The sequence below is a fragment of the Stylophora pistillata genome, chromosome 13 (assembly GCF_964205215.1).
Source record: "Stylophora pistillata chromosome 13, jaStyPist1.2, whole genome shotgun sequence".
Taxonomy (NCBI): domain Eukaryota; kingdom Metazoa; phylum Cnidaria; class Anthozoa; order Scleractinia; family Pocilloporidae; genus Stylophora; species Stylophora pistillata.
In genome coordinates this window covers 24,851,634-24,871,007 of record NC_142531.1, presented here as the reverse complement: position 1 = coordinate 24,871,007, position 19,374 = coordinate 24,851,634, and the positions used below count along the sequence as shown (strand labels likewise).

Here is a 19,374-nt window from a genome sequence, read left to right as displayed (position 1 = left end):
CATGTAAGGCACCTTTGTCAGGGTAGAGATAATGCGTCCTTATCCTATAAAAAAATGGTTGAATGTTTATGATGTTAGTACCTAGATATCTTGAAAGGTGGGAAAAGGCATTTTCCTGAACACTACCTGACAACTCTCGACCGATGAAATCCAACCAACCTTCATTTTAATTTCGTGATCGCTATTGAAACAAAAATCATCCCATCTAATGAGGTGTTGTGTATTAAGTATCAGAAGGGCCCATCATCACATTGACATACGTGGGAGTCAATCGACAAGCAGTTGTTCTGAATTTGAACTTGACACTGACACAGCATGTTCCCGTGATAGCACGCCCAACGCAATTAATGCCATCCCCAGAGATGATGCATTCATGTCGTTCCACAAGTACTTCATTTGAGTGGCTCTCATCCTTTTCTTCACCTGACAGCCATTTGCACTTTCCATTCTGATTCCTTTCCCTCTCCATGTCCATTGTAATCAATTTTTATCAGTGTGGTGAGTGATATCCGTTCCCCCTCCCTTTTTATCTGTTCCAACCTTGGAACGATACACACTAAAATGTAGTGGATAATTTTTGGGTGTTAAGAGAAATGGATGACCTTTTTCTAACATCCAGGCAACAAGTCTAGGCTTCGGCAAACTTTCCAAAACATGGATATGTGGCTGATCACTAATAACACCTTTGTGGTCCTTAAAGATATGAGCATAGTCCCTCAGTCGGCGCCCCTTTAAATTTTCAATGTTACATGAAGCTACTCAGAGAACTCATTTGGAACAGCACCACAGATATCTCTGGATAGTAATGACGAAATTGAATTGAATACACTTTAATGCTCCTTACTTAAATTCCACAAAAACCCTCGTATTGTTTACAATTTGTATCTGTGGATTTGTCCAGCGATTGCAAGAGAGAATTGTTATAAACAGCTGCGACACCCTAAATAACATTTCTCAGTACTCAATAGAAATGTTGGCTTACCTTTGCTAGAAATTTTCCATGCTTCCCTCATCTCTTTTCGATCTCTTAAGTAGATATCTTTTTCCTTTTTAAAAAAGATATTAAAAATGAAATGCCCAAAAAGCATAGATGAATAATTAATTCCTTTAACTCAATAACTAAGTTAATATATACTAAATAATACATGCACATTAATATGTAAATTGATTAATAAATACTTAAGAAATAATTAAGTAATTATAAACAACTGCCTCGATAACAATTCAACAATTTAATAATTTTAATTGAATGGTTTGATGCCTTAAAAACATTGAATAGCAAACTAATGCATTTTAGAACATAGCTAGCAGAGTCGCGCAATCAAATTCATTATACGTGAGCGTGCTAAAAATCCAGATAGTGCACGCTGATAGCGTCAGCAAATCTGACTTCGCCAGAAATTTTTCTTTTCGCGCGAGCGGCCATTGTTAGCGCGGGGAAAGATAATATATTTCGCGACAATAATGGATACAAACAGAAATTCGGCCTACTAGTCCGAAAACGAAGACAATGTTTCGACCTTTTCCCTTGGGCTAGAGTTCTTAAATGAGGCAGAAAGAGAGAAAAACAAAGAAAAAGGAGACTCGGCTCGGCGCCGTCACGATTCGCTTCAACTGATATTGTGGTCCGTTTTTCGCGTCGGATTTGCTGCACAATTCCACCGGCTATGTTCTAAAACAATTGGTTCATGCTTTCAGCTGTGCACTATCGAGTTATGGAGCACGTGGGAAGTTTGGAGAGCACTCAAGAAGCTAGAGTTTCCCTCGGCTATCGCCTCGGGCAACTCTTACGCTTCATTCGTGCTCTCCAAACTTCCCGCGTGCTCCATAACTCGATAGTGCACGCTAAAGCATGAACCAATTGTTAAATTTTGTTATCATAATAATAGATAAATAATTGAAAACTACATAAATAGAAATTAACAATTTGATTAATAACAAACTGATAAATACCTCGTGAGCAATAATAAATTGATGTCAATTATTTAAAAATTTAACAGATTGACAATTTAATACTTACTTTATAATTTGACTAATTAATCGATTTTTGATTAGTAATAACTCATAAATAAAAAAAATACACTAACCAACAAAAATTGATAAATGATGGACAAGTATTATCAATGTGGTTCTTATTTTTCACATACCAGCAAAACGGGATGGATTTCGCGAATTTACCACACCAACTAATAAATAATTTTTCGTAATGTCCCTTTTGGGTCCCATATTTCATTGACAGTGATATATAGAAATTGAAAAAATTATTATTTATTATCACTATCAGAAAAATGGGGTGAATTACGCGAAGTAAGTAACTCTTTTGTATATGTTCCGTTTTGGGACCTATGTTTTTTAATTACTAGAAAAATGGGGTGGATTATGCGATTTAAGCACATCAACCAGTAGTTTAATTTTAGTTATGAACGTGGAACAATAGAGTGCAGGACAGAACAGTTGGAGTCGCATTAACTTCCAGTACACAAAGAAATGGTTTGTTTGAATTTTTCGTTTTTCTTCATTGTAGCAAAATGGGATGGATTAAGCGAGTTTAGCATATCAACTACAAGATTCTTTTTAGTTATGTACGTTTTGTCCTATTTTTCAATTACCAGCAAAATGGAATGGTTAAAGCGAGTTTAGCACATCAACTAAATGATTCTTTTTATTTGTGCACATTTTGTGTTCCATTTTTCAATTACCAGTAAAATGGAATGAATAACGCGAGTTTAGCACATCGACTAAATGATTCTTTTTATTTATGTACATTTTGTGTTCTATTTTTCAATAATCAGCAAAATGGAATGAATAACGCGAGTTTAGCAAATCAACTAAACGATTCTTTTTATTTATGTACATTTTGTCCTATTTTTCAATTACCAGTAAAATTGAATGAATACCGCGAGTTTAGCACATCGGCTGAAAGGTTCGTTTTAGTTATGTACATTTTGTATCCTATTTTTCAATTACCAGCAAAATGGAGCGTATTACGCGTGTTTTGTACATCAGATAAAAGATTCATTTTAGTACGTTATGTACAATTTGTGTCCTATTTCTTTAATTATAATCAAAATGAAATGGAATAGGCGTGTTTAGCACATGAACTAATAGATGTCTTTTAGTTGTGAATGTTTTGGGTTATTGTTCAATTACCAGCAAAATAGGGGTTGATTATGCGATTTTGGCGCAGCAAATAATAGATTATTTTCCATGTTGTCTGTTTTGGGAGTTATCTTTCATTTACCAGCAAATTGAGGTGGGGAGCTGGGGGGTGGAGGTGGGGGGGTTAGGCGAGTTTCGCACATCAGCTCATGAATAGATTCTTTCTCGAATGGTCAATTTTGGGACTCATATTTTATTATTAAAATGAGATTGATTCGCTCAGACTCTTCCAAAGTGTCTATTTTAGAATCTATTATTCACTTAACAGGACATTGGATTTAAGAAGGATTTCGCAGGTTTAGCAGATCAACTAATAGAATATTCTCCCTTCCGTCCATTTTGGCTCCTACTTTTCACTTATCAGCAAAATTGCATGTTTACAATCACGAAGCACACGCTGAATACGTAAGTAATAGACCAATTTAATATTTGCAAATGTTTCAGAATCTTTTTTTCTAAACTAGATTCGTTTTTCAGACACCTGACGAACACGCTTGCTTTAATCTTTACATTTTCACAGAGGATACATAGCAGGATAAATTTAATTCACTAAGGTACATTGGTTTTCTTTCGAGTATGAGTCATGGAAAAATTGTTAGAAGGATATGGTAAAAATCCATGTTTAAAATTATGCTTTAAGTACCTTAGAATGTTGTTTGGTAACAAAAGAGTTCTCAATTTGAGTTCAGTTGCCACTAGCCACACATTTAAAAAAAAGCCTTATACGCTTAAGTTCCACTGTGTAATCCTTATTTACATGGTCCTCTGCTTCTTTCCGTGGCACTTTGTACTACTGGAGCTACTTTTTTCTTTTATTAATACAGTATCAAAAATCAACAAATACCAAGTTTCCGTAAGTAGACTCGTCGTTGCATTCTAGTTCCCATACATTGGTACAGAACGAGTCAAGCTCCTTTTCCTCAGCTACGACTACTACGGCACCGCTTGGGCCATGGCAGTGAGTGTCAATATACATTACGACACTACCAGTGAAATAAAACAAAGAAGTTTTATTGTTAAGAATAAGAAACGCCGTGAACGCATTGCACGACGAGATGGCCTCTTTTAACTGACCAGAGACAGTAGACATCACGTGGTGGTCTTTTAAACGCACAGGTAAATTGTCACCAACATCCATCGTGCACCACATCTCTAGCACACTAGCAGCCTCTTGGATAGAGAGGTACCTTGAAGGTAAACTCTCCCGAAAGAAATCGTAAACTCGGTTGCCAATTTCGATGCAAATGCACAATACGTCTACGATGGCACTTGTAATACATGATTGGCACTCCGGGGGCGCAACTTTCTGGAAACTTAAAGCATATCCTAAAAGGATACTAATTAGGCTACAGGCATTACTTCCGTTTCTGCCTTTGTAGAGGCCTTGACTTATTTCTTTTGGAAATTTCCAGCAAGACACACCCGGAGTTAGAACCTCTGGGAATACAGAATCCAACACCGGTACACTTAAAGTACTAAGTGCCTGAAGGATAAGATTTCCAGTTTCGCTTCCGACTGCCAAGTCACTGGCATTACCACCGATCAGCTCAATAATGTTTTCATTTTCATCTCCATCTCCATCACCGTTCAAGCTTTCTTCGTCATCAACGTCTTCCTCCTCTTCTACCTCGTGCGTAAGGAGATACTTACGAAAAACATCTAGCTCTTCAGTTAACACAGGAGCAAACGCACTTATTCCAGCGGCGATTTGTTTCGTAGCGAAATTCATACCCTCCTTGATAAGGGCAAGTTTTGCCATTATGACTGGCTTCTGGGTTGATGCGGTGGCGTACCGACGAATCTACAGATTTGTGGGACACAGAAAGCATAACAGGAGTGACATTTGCGAATATTATCTTAAAAACCCAACTATCTAATTTTACCACACAAACAGTATATTAGTTCAGTAGAAATAACGCACATTAGAAATACACTTGAGTGCATGGACCTGCTACAACAAGGCCAACCATGTCCGATTGTCCACCTGGTTGTACTGTGTATATCTCGCCACTTACCGAAATCTCCTCCGAAGATCTTTCCGGTTCAATACCCAGTCCTCTGTTGCCATCTTTCACACATACTGTATGAAACAAAAAAAGTAGCGTCTAATAACTCCAAAGAATCGACATGACAAAGTCCACCCATGACTTCTCAGCTCAATGGAAATGTGCACTGAGGGCCCTGAAAATTTGTCACTTTACTGATTATGACTTACACGCCTACAGAGAGAACAAAATCTGGTGAACTGTGGCAATTAGTGATTGACGGACCGACCTACAGATTGGGCGTGTATGTGTTTTAGAGTAGATAGGTCGATAAAACAAAAATGAGAATTTTTACACAGGTGTCTAATTGGATGTGTGGTTTGAACTCGAATGTCATCGTGTTACAATCGGTTTATTTACATCTACTCATCCACTTCTGTCAATTATTGGGCAAAAAGTGATCACAAAGGTAGCAGACCAGTCAAACGGGCAATTAAACTACCTTTTAACACTTCCTGCAGTTTCTCCTGTTCTTTGAACAAGTATGGTAAAAGACTGTTCTTGTAGAACTTCATGAATCGTAGCATTTCCTTTTCGAGAAGTTCTATTTCCTCTTGAAACCTGGATGCTTCCATCTGTTTCTCAACAACCAACCGTTTTGTACGGATAGGTACACCTGTGCAAAACGGTGTATCTGTGTCGGCTTTCCAAGGAAATGTACCATTCTCTATCTCATGCAGTTGGACAGAATCAGCGATTGAAAGTCGATTGTACTTAGCAATCACTTGCTCCAGCTTTGTCTTCTCTGCCGATATTTTTGTGCGTAGCCTTTGACGTTGCTTTGATCCATCTACAGAAAAAGCATACCATTGAACAAGTATTACTGCGAATAACTTCATTAACAGGAGAAAGGGCACTCACAATGAGCAAACTACAAATACTGAGGCATTCCATACGAGTATTTAGATCTAACAATCTTTATATTGAAACAAAAGTCACCTGCCAGCTTTCCCATATTAAATGCCAACTGAGTAATCGAGAGGTGGAAATGCTCCATTTGCTTCTGGAAATATGCAACCCCCTTTTCAATTAACACGACTTCACCAACACTGACATTGTCACAAGGTTTAGCTTCAAGCTCTCGGAACTTCTTCCCAAACAGGTGATCGGCAGTCTCAAGAAGCAACTTTTGTTTCGGAGTGCAGTTTTGCAATGTCAGCAAATTACACAGATATAGCTTCTCCTCGTCAGATAGTTGAGGCTTTTTTAGGTAGGAAATTTCGTCCTCTGATCAAATTTGAAAATAGATAAACAAACAAAAAAGAAAAACAGAACAATTACCATGCAGTTAAAAACCTGTTAGATATTCGAAACAGTTAAGGTACTCCAAATTATGTAGACCTACATTTATGAACGGTGTTTATTCTCCATTTTTCCTCTGTTTTGAGAGGCAGTAGGCTTCAAGGGACACAAGAGATGCCAACATGATATGGTTATGCTTGCCACTATCTTTTTTTTAAACTAATTTAAAGAATTGCATAGAAGCTAAACTGTCTCAGCAATATTTCCTGGGATGGAAAAATATATTCAGAAGGTCACGCAAGTAACTGCAGCAACAATCAGATCAGTGATAAAAATGGAAAAACAACTGTAAATTATATCAGTGGCCCATGTGTATAAATTAACCTTTTGCGGCCTGATAAACATCGGATTTCCATCTTTCTAGGCACACATCTCTTTGGTTCATTAGACGATTTTTCAACAGCTCTTCCATCTCTTTGTTCACCTGCTTGAGCTGATTCTCTGCCTGAAACCAGAGAAGCAGAAGGGTCACAAGTCGAAATTGATAATTATAGCCTATAGTTGTTATTCCAATTCATAACCAAGAACCAAATGAGTGGAAGAACAAATGCAACACTCAAATCTGTATAGGAAATAAAATGCACTTTATACCTTGGCATATCGTTTTGCAAGTGAGCCAGGAAGTCCTTCAATTTTCCGTCTGTTCCAATAAAAAGAATGCTCAGTGAGAAGTTCCTCCCTACCTGTCAGATTGTCAATGAAAAGAAATTTTCAGACCAACCAGCAACACTACAACCATTCCAAGTTCTCACCATTTATGTAAAGTTTCTCTGTGAAACCTTAGCCAATTCAGCATTTGAAATTTTGCTGTTATCACGCTGTTTTGGTTCCTTGGATACAGGGTAGTACATTGCACTAGAATAAACCCTCTGGTGTGTCACCTTGTACCTTTGCTAATAGGAGTTTGTTACAGAACATACATTTAGCATCCTCTAACTGCTGACACCATTTTGTGGATGGAAATTGGGTGATGTACCTTCAGGAAGCATATGCTTTGTAGAAGAGCCTAATCTTGAGAAATGGCTATTGATGTGCTCAACCTCCTCCCCAGTAGTTGCAGCTGCCCCACTCTGCCAACGGCCACCCCACAAGACCTACATGAAAATTACACTTACTGACGTACACAGAATGCTATCCAGCAGATATAAATTAGGACACAGAAAAATTTCACGATTAGAACAAAACCAAATTGTATTCATGTAAAAGAATTCATATGCAAGCAAAATTGGACATAATCATACCAGTACCTGACAAGACCAATCATGAGCTTTTGCATGCATAACTGACAATGCAGGACTCATTTTCTTGGAAGTTGCCAGATCATTCTTTTTTAACCAGGGCCAGTACTTGCAGATGACATCGTACCAGAAAAACTCCACATTCTTGGGAACGTAGTAGTTCACTTGGAGATAATGGGCATATCCATAAACTTCTCCATACATCATGTTGATGGCATGTTGTGCCAAACCATGCCTACATCCAGCAATCTCCAGACCACACTCACTCAGATTCTTCCGTTTTTTGACAGTATTTCCTGCTGCTCGCCAGTTGGACTCTCCACACTTTCCCTGCTCATCTGATTTCTGGATTAAAAATAATGTACATCCAAGTGTACAGTGTATAGATATCTGATGCTTGTTGAAAAATCAACAAGTTGTAACTTAGTAACATATGTCTAAACATCCTATTGCTTAATAGGAATGCCTGCCAGTGTTTTAATAGCAAAAGGTAGGTTTCAAGAGATTTGGTCCAATAATATTGCTACATGATACTACCTTTAAGTTAGCATTAATTGCTCTGTGAGTAGAGTATCAGAGATATTGACAAGTCTTTGCCTTACAATAATGGATGCTGAATCAAACCATAGAATTTTTTTCAAATGACAATTAATGACTATAATTTCCACATGTAAACTACAGTATCTTTGATTGTACCTTGTGTTACGTTTTATGACAAAACATTGCCTATAAGAAACCAAAATGAACATTGCATGTACCTTTTTAAATCTAGTAGATGCTTAATGATTACACATGCTCACAGCTCTTACCCTTTGCTTTGAACCTTGATAGACCTTATGAATGTGACTATCAACTTTCTCATTTGAGACCACAAAGGTTTCTCCATAGTAACACTCTCTTTTCCTTCTGAATACAAATGTAAATAGGTATTCTTTAATAACCTAATACATATAACCAAGTCTTCTACATGCACTCCGGTGTAAAGATGAGTGTATGATAGTGGTACAGGCTCTTCTTATGTCCAAACTTACCAAGCTTCTTCAGTAGTGTTACCTAATGGTACTTTAGAATCATTTTGAATTTGGATTAGTATTGATCCCTCAAAAAATACTGTTCAGAGATCAATTATGAAGAAAGTTAGCATGATTTACAACTTGAGGATGATGGTAATACTGAAACCGTCTGGTAATGATGATTTCATTGCACAACTCCAACCGATGTTGATTGTACAACGAGCCAACTACCCAAATATTGCGGTTGATAAACAATCAAACTCATTAATCTAAGCAGAAACAAATTGTCTTTGAGTTTCAAATTAATATCTGGAACTTACATCCCTGCAGATTTAAAACGGTAAAGTTCCATGTTCCCATCAACATGAACAGAGTGCTGATGTTGGCTACATGATGGGCATTCCATCCAGTCAATGCACCGCAGTTTATCAAGTTCAACTTGACAATATTTCCACTCCTTAAATGACACTCTGAAGGCTGTGGCATTAACAGTTGCAACCTGTAAACAGTAAACAAATATCCATGTTTTCTCTGTTGCACCATACTACAGTAAAATAAGTGATAAAGTTAAGTTTGATTAAGACTTCTTTGGCTCAATGACTCTCCACATCAACAGGGCTATTATTTGTTTATGGATATGAAAATTTTAGCAATGATTGTGCAACCTATCTATATTCAGAGGTCTTATAAAATAAATGATGCTCACATAAGTTGTGCTCTTTGGGATTCTAACTTGAAGATTTGTTTATAGCATTAGTAGTGCTAATTAATATAATTAAAAGTGACGATATTTTCCACAAGCTGTTCTCCTCTTTACAAAACTTCCAAACCAGAATTAGATGTTGAAGGGCAGTGTTCTCTGATAAAAATACTCACACGTCCTTTCCGCTTTGAAAAGAGCTCAAGTGACTTGAGAAATGCACCTTCAGACACTCCAGGGAGCTGCTTCTGAAGAATGTCCCAGAATAAGAAAAGCTCCTTATCAAAGACATAAGTCATATCTTTGATACTCCCTGGCCAAAAGCCAGACTGGACGATGACAAGTGGTTCTGAGGTGCAAAGCATTTTCCCACACTGAAGGCACTTATATCTTCTATGGTTTACATCAAACCGACCTGAAATTTTGAAATATATGTACTGTACAATTATATAGTCTGTTAAGAAGGGCAAACTGGTAATTGCAAATTGTATCACCAACAAATTCAATGTAAAAATATTTCTTTAAATTCCATACAATTAATCTTACAGGAATGTCTCACGAAAATCCATATTAGTCAATACCTCGAAGGGAGACCAAAATGCAGTGAGTATTAGGTAGAATAATGTCTGTTTCACAGTTTCCGCCACACGTAGTGCAACAAAGGTCTCTAAGAGGTAGAGTTTTGGCTAGAAAAGAAGGAAAGAAAATCCACCACACTTAGTGTGTATATACACATATATAAATATATGTTTATATATACATAGATTACATATCTATGCATATATGTGTATGTATATATGGGTGCATGTATAATGTATATATAATTATGTATTTAACTGCAGACACTCTGGACTTACTGTTTCGGCCTTCTGGGCCTCATCAGTGCAGTGCTGATGCTAGGATGGGGGAGAACCGATATGGTTACCCCGAACGATCCCACATTTGTGGTATCGTCTGAGCCATGCCAGAGTGCTCAAACTAGGAAAGCCTAGTGAGCTAAGCGCAATGCTAGTGGCAATGACTCACCCCAAAGTGCTCAATTTGTATGCCAAAAGAGCTATATCTAACTGCAGACATTATGTATTTATATATATATATACATATACACACACACATATATACATACATATATACATACATTGAGACAGAGAAAATTCTAAGAGACTGTACTATCATCCCTACAAGGCTGTTTACCCACTCATCAGGGTATTTTATTACAAAATCCTCTGATGATCGAGTAAGTAAGCACATAACAGGCTTGTAGGGATGAAGTATAATCTCTCTTTTTTCCCATCTCAATATACATCACACTCTATTTCTATGTATCAAGCACTGTATAATGAAAAAATCAATGAGGAATTTCTTGATCCTACGAATATACAAATACATTGTAAACAACTGAAAGATTACCAACTATTTCCCACTGTCCACTACTGCTCCATGTCGTTGTTGTAGGTATTGGGAAATAGTGCCCATTAACTATGGCATCCCTGTCATGAAATGGCCAGCATTCATGAACTTGCTGGTCACATTCAGAGCACAAGTGTCACATGGTGGAACACATGTCACATCTCACAACTGCAGCTTTATCTAAGCATCTGCTGCACATGATATTTTCAGGAACAGCATAAGTGGCTTCCAGTAATTCTTTAAATATTGATGACCGTTGCTCTTCCCAGCTTTCAGTCAAGAGTGTCTGCCTTTCTGCCCAATTTTGTCTTTTTGGTGGGTTGCTTTCTTGCAACCTCTGCAAAAGCTCCTGTGCCTCCAGCAGGATTTCTTTCATTTCTCCTTTACCAAAATGACAAAAACATGTTTATGTTGTAGTAACAGCTCAGGAAATACAATCAACAAGGACAATGATTATGACAACAAAATAGAAAGTGTAAAATCATATTGTTACACTTAGAACTAAAAGAAGCTTTAACCCTTTACACCAGAACACCAGTATGCAAACTCTCCATACTATGCTCTTTACATTTCCTAAGGTGCTGTCAAGGAGAATTGTTGCAAAATAAAGAGCCTCTTGAGTTGATGATCATTTCCTTTATTCTTGTGACCTAGGTGTGTGTTCTAGGGATGATAGTTTAATGAGAAATTAGGTGCTAATCACTCTTAGAGGTTAGAGGGTTAAGCCAAAAGCACCGGACATCCCTGTTCAAGGAAATGTATGATTAGATCATCAGGTTTTTAGCAACAAAATCTCTTCACCCTCCAACCGACTTAAGGAGGTTTAAATTCCTCTTGCCTTGCCACAACAACTCCGACCTTTTATAACTAAAGTAATGTGGGACTGAGTGACCCTACTGTATTTATTTTCTATCCTAGACCTATACTAATGAGCCACCACGTAAATAATCTGACATTATCCCTTCCCACCCTCACATCAGTATACATGTTCTCCTTACTGTCCCCTATACATTCCCATAGAGGCTGATGAGGAGACATTGTTTCATAATCCACAGCTTCCCACTAGTTGGTGACCATTTCCTTTATCTAATTACCTTCATGTGTGAATTGGGCGTGATATTGTAAGGAGAAATTAGATGCTAGCTAGTCACTCTTAGTGGGTTAAAAGGTTAGTTGAATTACTCCACAAGTAACTCCGCCACAGAAGCGCACATTAACATCAACCTCGATATTGATGATTACAAACCTCCTACTGTACTGGACGCGCGCGTGGTTTGATCCGCACTTTCATGTCCATAACTTGCACTCGCATTCTCTGAAAGGTCTTCAGATAAAGAAGAAACACGATCGACTCAGAGCTAACAAATTATTTTGAGCGGAGAAAAAGTTGATGTGGCATGTTCATTCATGAAAGCTGACATGATGATTCACCGGAAGATACGCTTACCATCACGTTCATGAGGAACTGAGGTTTCAAGGATAGAATTTGTATCTTTTCGTCTTCTTTTCGACTGACCAGAGTATGTTCCCTTATTATTACGAAGTCCTGAAACGGGGTCACTAGCAAATTCATACTGTCGAGCTTTCCGCTGTTTCTTCTTTGACAAACCCAACAATTCTTTCCCTTTACTGAGAAGCTCGGACATTGAGGGCAGCTTTCTCTTTCGGTTTTCCCCTAGGAATAATTAGACGAGAGTAAGACTGAGGAAGACAAGCAGTATGCAGACTGTCGAAACGTCGCGATTCACATCAAAAGTGACAACATCGTGAGACAAACGATAATACTTTATCATTAATGAGACTACAGCTTAAAAAGGGTCGAGGAAAAGATTGATTCTAAATTAGTAAAGTAAGAGTTACGGTAGCGACTGAAGTAAAGACTTTCACAACATAATCCATCACAACTGAACGCACCTTCTTCCGCCATGTTGGATGCTGTAAGAGTGTGGAACTGAAGCCTCCTCTTCATTTTAAAGCGTCAAGAACGCATGTCATGAAATTACCATAATCATTAATTTGGTGCCAATTGAGAAGTAACGATAATCATTATTTCGGTCTCGAGATCATGTGTACAAATATTATGGCGAACGCCCCTTGTTCTGAAAGTCGGCCCAGACTCCAAATCAGCAATGAAACAGATGGTTTCTTGATCACGTGACAAATCTCGAGAAGGAAAAAGGATTGCAGGAATACTTCAAATCTTTCAAATGTCCGATGCGTTTCACTTGCACGTTATCCTTCAATGAAGATCAAAACAATAATAAAAGCATAAATCCGTGAACCTCATCAGCTTGAGGAACTCTTGATCAAAATGAAAACAACCTTTAATCTAACACTAGTTCTTGAAAGAATAGGGAAATTTTATTCTACTTTCGTGGGCGTTGTCTCTAGTGGCCTTACTTATGACACAAAGAAAGGTCAAATCCAGTGAAATCTGCGAAACCTCAGAACATGGTAAATCAGCTTCCAAATGTGGGTTAAATATAAGCAAACGGCAGCCAAAGAGAAGAGTGATTTAATTTGAAGACATGAATAAAAGTCGCTTTCGCTGCGCGAAGGATAATTTGAAATTTATCGATCAATGGGACTTTTTTCATAGTCGATTTTGTAAAAGACTTTGAGGCCAACTCTAATCATATAGTGGACAAAAACAAACTTTAGAGGGGGATACCGCGTTTGATCCATGTTTAATGCATAAATTAATCAGGTGAGTGAATCTTATCTCTGAGTCGCAGTACTAGTATTAGGCGAAATCGCTTTCAGAAGCGCTGAGTGATGCGATGTAGTGCAAAGTTTCACCTGACTGCAGGCAGCTGGTCGACAAATTGTTGTTCCATTTTTTCGCCGAAATCGAGATTGATCTATTTACCTTTCCAAGAAAATAGTCCACCTAATTATGCATGCAGTTTCCATAGTGTGACAGACAGTTCGCATCAAACAAACCAATCGAACTTTGGGGTGTTGTGCACTTTTAAACCTGAATTAAACACGAAGGCGCGTTATAAAAGGAGCCTTATGTCCCACTGGACCATTTGTCAATCAACCGTCGTGTGATGTAGAACTCTTAGAGTCAAGTCAGCTTGAGCTACAGCTACTCCAAAGCAGTGAACAGCGGGCGCATTCCTCAAAATTGCCTGATGTCTTCATCACAATACAAGAATTTTTGAGATTTGTATTTCCTTTCTCCAATGGAAACTGTCTTTATTTGTGGCGGTAAATTTGAGATCGAAGTAGATGGTTCGCATGTTACCTCGTGCCACCATGCTGGTGGAAGTAAACAATAGATATCTCATTAGCTCCTTTTGTTCGTCTACCAGCATTTGAATTTGACGCTCACACGTCAACGGTGAGTGACAAATGAGCCTAGGTCTTCCCAGGGAAGACTTCATTATATAGCGCGCCTTCGTGTTTAAAGTTCAGAATACCCGTGCACATCACATACATGTGTCGGGAGGCTTTGAAGAATGAAGCATAACACAATAGATGCTATTCTCATTCAATGACATATAAATGAGTGGCCGGGTATTCTGAAGTTTAAGCCAGTTTCGAAAAGCCGAGACCGTAGGACTTGCAGTTCTACGAAACTGCTTCTTCATTTTAGCACAAAGAATTTCGGTTGCAATTATCTACTGATCGATTGCTATGGCCGACTTTTCCGAGCCACTGAGCGATTGGGAGGAAGTTAACGCGGAGGATATTAAAGATTTTATGGATGAAAATGGTGTGTCGGGTTTAGCAGAATTCTTCAAAGGACGCTTGCAGAGATGGAAGAAAGTGGAAGTGAACATTGGAATCACTGGTAACTCCGGAGCTGGAAAATCGAGTTTTATCAATGCGATTAGGGAGTAAGTATGCTCTTTGTTTGTGAAAACACCGAATAGATGGTAACAATTGAGGAACTGGTGATGTCAACTTTTCTCGGTAGACATCACAGTTAATTTACGTTGAATTATTCCCACGAATTTCACTATCCCGTCGTAGCCGCTAAAAAGCTTATTTAGGGAGTGAATTCACTTCTTCTGCCGGATGTTAATGTTATATGGCCGTTTTTTACGTTTTTCGTTTTTAATTTATGTTTGAGAGATCCCGTAACTCCCGGCGTTAAAGGTAACGGCGTAATTCGTAATTTCGTTCGTTTATAAATACGAGCATTTCATGAAGCTGCTAACATTCCTTGCGCCGAAAGAATACATTCGGTTCTCCTTCAAATGACACATTTTGTCGCATAAACGTTTTGAGATCAGCTTGTGCTTAGTCAACTTAGCTAATAGTGTAAGGTAAAAATTGGCGCAGAATATCATTTTGCTCGTAGACCTTTTGATGCTGATGGCTACACGAAGTCACTCTAATTGTCTGCGGTTACAATAAGTCAGCGAAGGGACACGTGGCGGTGTTGAGCTCGTGTGTTGAGGTCATGCGGTTTTCTAGTAGAGGATTCGAAAATACAGTTCACTTTAAAACATCGAGCACAATTTTCCATTTGCGATAACCTTACTGAGAATAGAAATGACGTCAACAAAGTTCAAAACTAAAGTGAAACTGCGTGGCGCAGCCGAGTGGTTTCACTGCATAGTTTGATTTTTCGTGTGTTATTGTTTTTCATGGTAGTTATAGATTGCAGAATAGTTCTTTGGGTTTTATTTAGCTGTCCTCTGCGTTAGCAACGTCTTTTTCCACTTTCTTCGCACATGGCTCGCAAAAGGCGACGCTTTTACCAGCCACTCATCCATATTGATCTTCGTCTTCTTCAAAAATTGAACATTTGTTACATATTAGAATTTCCCATTTCAAGCAAGTATATTTGGTCGTACCGAAACACGAACTACATATGTCAGTATCGTCAGTCAGCTCGACCCTCAAAGCCACCATTTCTCTTCTGCACCACTCCTTTGCGCACGCTCTCATGCAAAAACAGCTTTAGAAATACATTAAAATAATTTATGCATTTTACTCTGCTCACGTGAAGTACGGCGTCCACAGTCGTCTGAATCATAGCTGGTCTACAGCCATTCTTCCCGGCTGAACCAAGCGGATTAATTGACTTAACTGATCTAAATTAAATCAGCCGTTCCGAATTGATTCAGACGCCCTATTTCACAGTTGAATTCGATTCGGTTGGGCGGAAGTACCGCGTCTAAACCGGGCCTAGAAAAAAAGAATGTTTTATAGTTTTGTGACAGATCAAGACATGACTGTGTTTCTTTTTCTCGGAATTGTTGGGGTTTGATTGCGCATGTGAATTTTTGGTGAACTCGCAACTAGACAACTCTATTTCAAATAAAATCTGGATGTATTGTCTGGCACTTCTCCCTTCCTTTATGTCTTAGTGATAGATTGGAGTCTATTCAGAAAAGAGCCCTTAAGATTATCCTTCCTCACAACTCCTATGCATCAGCCTTAGAGGCACTAAATTTACCATCAGCCTTAGAGGCACTAAATTTACCATCAGCCTTAGAGGCACTAAATTTACCATCAGCCTTAGAAGCACTAAATTTACCAAGTCTTCTTCTGCGTCGTGAGCCCTTGTGCTCTAAAAGTTTTTCCAAGTTAACTAGTCTTACTAATCCACGTTTGATGCTCCCTCCTCCCCACCCAGCGGCGTGATGCTAATGACTCCGCTATTCCTTTGCGCAACTCTTCTAATTTTACACTCCCGAGCGTTTCAAACGTACCTTTATTCCATCTATGATTTTTAGACAAGAAATAGTGTACATTGCCTCGTTTTTAATTTATTACGAAATGTTTTTTATTTTTTATTTATTATCTACTATTATTTAGTATGCTTGTAAATCAGTCATTTTTCAATACTTGTATTGCCGGAACTGATGATATTGAATAAACCCATAAACCTATTATAAAACAACGACAACTAAGCAATTCAGATTAAACTATCCATTCCATTTTCTAGACTTGCTGATGACGACGATGGTGCTGCCCCCGTTGACGTCACTGAGTGCACTACAGAGCCCACGTCCTTTAATCATCCAAAGTATCCAAACATAAAGTTTTGGGACCTACCAGGAATTGGAACTCCGAATTACCCTGACCTGGAAACATACCGCCAAAAAGTACAGCTCGACAAGTCTCATACATTCCTCACTTTTTCAAGCAGCCGGTTCACCGAGAACGACATCGTATTGGCCAAAGAGATCATGAAACAGGGAAAGTGTTTTTTTTTCATTCGCACAAAAATCGATGACAATGTGCGAGCCGAGAAGCGAAAGAAATCTTTCAGTGAAGCTGCTATGTTAGAGAAAATCCGGCGCAATTGTATGGAAAACCTGGTTGACGAGGCTGCCAAGCCTATATGCAGTGTAGACCACATCTTCCTGATAAGCAACCATCATCCAGACAAATGGGATTTTGGTCGACTTACCCAAGAGATTCTTGATGCATTGCCAAGATATCAGCAAGAGACCCTTACCTTGTCTCTGAATACCCTCACCACCTTATCAAAAGATATGCTGAAGAGAAAAGTTAAGGTTCTCGAAGGGCGGATGATATATGTTGCAGGGGCATCTGCTCTAGCAGCGGCGAATCCGGTCCCTGGGCTATCTTTTGCCGTAGATGCCGGTCTCCTTTTCAAAGAAGTTAGAGAGTACATAACGCAGCTTGGCATTCCTGAAAAAGGGTCCCAAAGATTTGGGAGACTAAGTTCTACCACCCAGCAGGAGATTCTCGACCTTTTCATAAAGTTTGCCACTGTCTCTGAAATTGCTTCTTTATTTGCAAAGGAAGCCGCCGCTGAAGGTGTCGCGAAAGAATTCGCTCGTTTTATTCCGTTCGTTGGTTCTTTTATAGCTAGCGGTTTGTCCTTCGGTGGCACATATATTCTTCTTCGCCATTCTTTAAAAAGAATTGAAGCAGTAGCATTAGCAGTCCTGGAGGAAGCTGCCCAACAATCAGTGGACGATTTAGATCTTGAGTAGACTTGTATAAATCCGGGTTTATTGGACTAGGAGCCATTATGAACCTTGGTTTTAATTGATTTATAGCTGTCAGTGCACCAAGCTTAATTGTAAAAGAACTCAGTCGTAGTTTAAGTTGCTTTTCTTTCCCCGAACGATAGCTTGTTTTCACTTTTTTCATAACATTGACTAGTAACAGGGTCGGTGCTATAAGTTGAGGTTAAAGACTGTGTATGATAATGATAATGGAAAAGATGACCGGCGATTGCCATGAAGCTGAAGAATTCTGCTAAACCCGACACACCATTTTCATCCATAAAATCTTTAATATCCTCCGCGTTAACTTCCTCCCAATCGCTCAGTGGCTCGGAAAAGTCGGCCATAGCAATCGATCAGTAGATAATTGCAACCGAAATTCTTTGTGCTAAAATGAAGAAGCAGTTTCGTAGAACTGCAAGTCCTACGGTCTCGGCTTTTCGAAACTGGCTTAAACTTCAGAATACCCGGCCACTCATTCACATGTCATTGAATGAGAATAGCATCTATTGTGTTATGCTTCATTCTTCAAAGCCTCCCGACACATGTATGTGATGTGCACGGGTATTCTGAACTTTATTTCAGGTTTAAAAGTGCATAACACTTTTAAAGTCTCGTCACGCAACGCTTCTGGGGGAGAAGCGTTGCGTGACGAGACTAAAAACGGCTGCGAGGGAGACTATTAGTGGGAACCTGGTGACGAGAAAAACACGAATAAATTAGTGGAATGAAAAGCGTTCGTTGATACCTGTGGGATGAAGAGTGACGATTTGAAAGATAAACTTTTGTTCACGAGTTTTGCGGCTTTCCGTGTTGCCTAAATGTAAGGAAAGACCGCTGATTGCCATATGTTGTTTAGAATGACTAGGTAAATTAAAGTGTCTAGCGACTGGTTTTGCTGCTTCCTTATCATTCCTTTCTACGTCGCGAAGGTTTTCTCAAAATCGGTCACCGGTCATCGGTCACGGCCTTGTGGATTATAGTTTTAATATTTTAAGAAATTCTGACCTCCAGAGATATAATACAAGAAGAAAGAACGATTTCCGCCTCCCTCGTGTAAAAACGAACTATGGAAAACTGAGACTTTTATATATGTGCGCAGGAGAATGGAATCTCTTAGACACTTCTATTAAAGAAATCGACTCCTTTCTCATTTTAAGCATAGAGTGAAAAATCATGTATTTAGTTAGGGTGGCTGTACCAGTTTTCATCTTTTTGAGGGTTTGTAACTTTGAAAGAATACAACAAAAAGACTGACCAAGGCCAGTTGGACACTTTTACAGGGTTGAATTATATAATCATTGGTTATTCAAAAATAGGTGTTATTTCGTCACTAGCAGTTTCCATGGCAATGCTATCATAGGCTTATTCAGATGCATTTTTTAGCTTATGGCTTAAATAATTCGAAAACTAACCCGGTGGCCTCCCTGTTTTTTCTCAGTGATTGCATTTGGCACTTGAAAAGGCAAATGCACAAAGATTTTAAAAAAATTATACGGAACGGAATTTCAGAAAATCTAGAAAAAAGGCAATTTTCACACTTCGCAAATTTCCTTCCGTAGA

General features: G+C 38.6%; 3 protein-coding genes across 4 annotated transcripts; 1 reads left to right on the top strand and 2 right to left on the bottom strand.

Moving 5' to 3' along the window:
• Nucleotides 1–3,561: 3,561 nt before the first annotated feature.
• Nucleotides 3,562–10,137, bottom strand: LOC148718267 (uncharacterized). The gene is made up of 12 exons (XM_088742791.1): nucleotides 10,039–10,137; nucleotides 9,634–9,872; nucleotides 9,078–9,256; nucleotides 8,554–8,650; nucleotides 7,754–8,089; nucleotides 7,483–7,600; nucleotides 7,098–7,189; nucleotides 6,831–6,951; nucleotides 6,144–6,431; nucleotides 5,647–5,994; nucleotides 5,175–5,239; nucleotides 3,562–4,960 (listed from the first exon to the last, which is right to left on the bottom strand). Exons 2-12 carry the CDS (start codon nucleotides 9,820–9,822, stop codon nucleotides 3,986–3,988), a joined length of 2,808 nt encoding a protein of 935 aa, XP_088598917.1. The 5' UTR covers nucleotides 9,823–9,872; nucleotides 10,039–10,137; the 3' UTR covers nucleotides 3,562–3,985.
• A 736-nt stretch (nucleotides 10,138–10,873) lies between these two features.
• Nucleotides 10,874–12,979, bottom strand: LOC148718266 (uncharacterized). 2 transcript variants are annotated; one of them, XM_088742793.1, is made up of 4 exons: nucleotides 12,782–12,973; nucleotides 12,315–12,542; nucleotides 12,114–12,191; nucleotides 10,874–11,248 (listed from the first exon to the last, which is right to left on the bottom strand). In XM_088742793.1, the coding sequence occupies exons 1-4, from the start codon at nucleotides 12,834–12,836 to the stop codon at nucleotides 11,004–11,006; spliced, it is 606 nt and encodes a 201-aa protein (XP_088598919.1). In that variant the 5' UTR covers nucleotides 12,837–12,973; the 3' UTR covers nucleotides 10,874–11,003. The 2 variants fall into 2 exon arrangements, with proteins under 2 accessions (XP_088598919.1, XP_088598920.1); XM_088742794.1 differs by lacking the exon at nucleotides 12,114–12,191 and having other exon boundaries at nucleotides 12,782–12,979.
• An 876-nt stretch (nucleotides 12,980–13,855) lies between these two features.
• LOC148718265 (interferon-inducible GTPase 5-like) lies at nucleotides 13,856–18,705 on the top strand. The gene is made up of 2 exons (XM_088742935.1): nucleotides 13,856–14,712; nucleotides 16,776–18,705. Exons 1-2 carry the CDS (start codon nucleotides 14,510–14,512, stop codon nucleotides 17,794–17,796), a joined length of 1,224 nt encoding a protein of 407 aa, XP_088599061.1. The 5' UTR covers nucleotides 13,856–14,509; the 3' UTR covers nucleotides 17,797–18,705.
• The last annotated feature ends 669 nt before the right edge of the window (nucleotides 18,706–19,374 follow it).

Coding starts and splice junctions, on each gene's coding strand:
- LOC148718266 (XM_088742793.1), bottom strand. CDS start 12,836: ATGAAGAGGAGGCTTCAGTTCCACACTCTTACAGCATCCAACATGGCG. Junction 12,192..12,314: donor AGTTCCTCATGAACGTGATG/GTAAGCGTATCT, acceptor CTTTATCTGAAG/ACCTTTCAGAGAATGCGAGT. Junction 11,249..12,113: donor CGCGTCCAGTACAGTAGGAG/GTTTGTAATCAT, acceptor ATTTTGGTAAAG/GAGAAATGAAAGAAATCCTG.
- LOC148718267 (XM_088742791.1), bottom strand. CDS start 9,822: ATGCTTTGCACCTCAGAACCACTTGTCATCGTCCAGTCTGGCTTTTGG. Junction 5,995..6,143: donor TAATATGGGAAAGCTGGCAG/GTGACTTTTGTT, acceptor CTTTTTCTGTAG/ATGGATCAAAGCAACGTCAA. Junction 5,240..5,646: donor ACTGCAGGAAGTGTTAAAAG/GTAGTTTAATTG, acceptor TGTTTCATACAG/TATGTGTGAAAGATGGCAAC.
- LOC148718265 (XM_088742935.1), top strand. CDS start 14,510: ATGGCCGACTTTTCCGAGCCACTGAGCGATTGGGAGGAAGTTAACGCG. Junction 14,713..16,775: donor TTTATCAATGCGATTAGGGA/GTAAGTATGCTC, acceptor TCCATTTTCTAG/ACTTGCTGATGACGACGATG.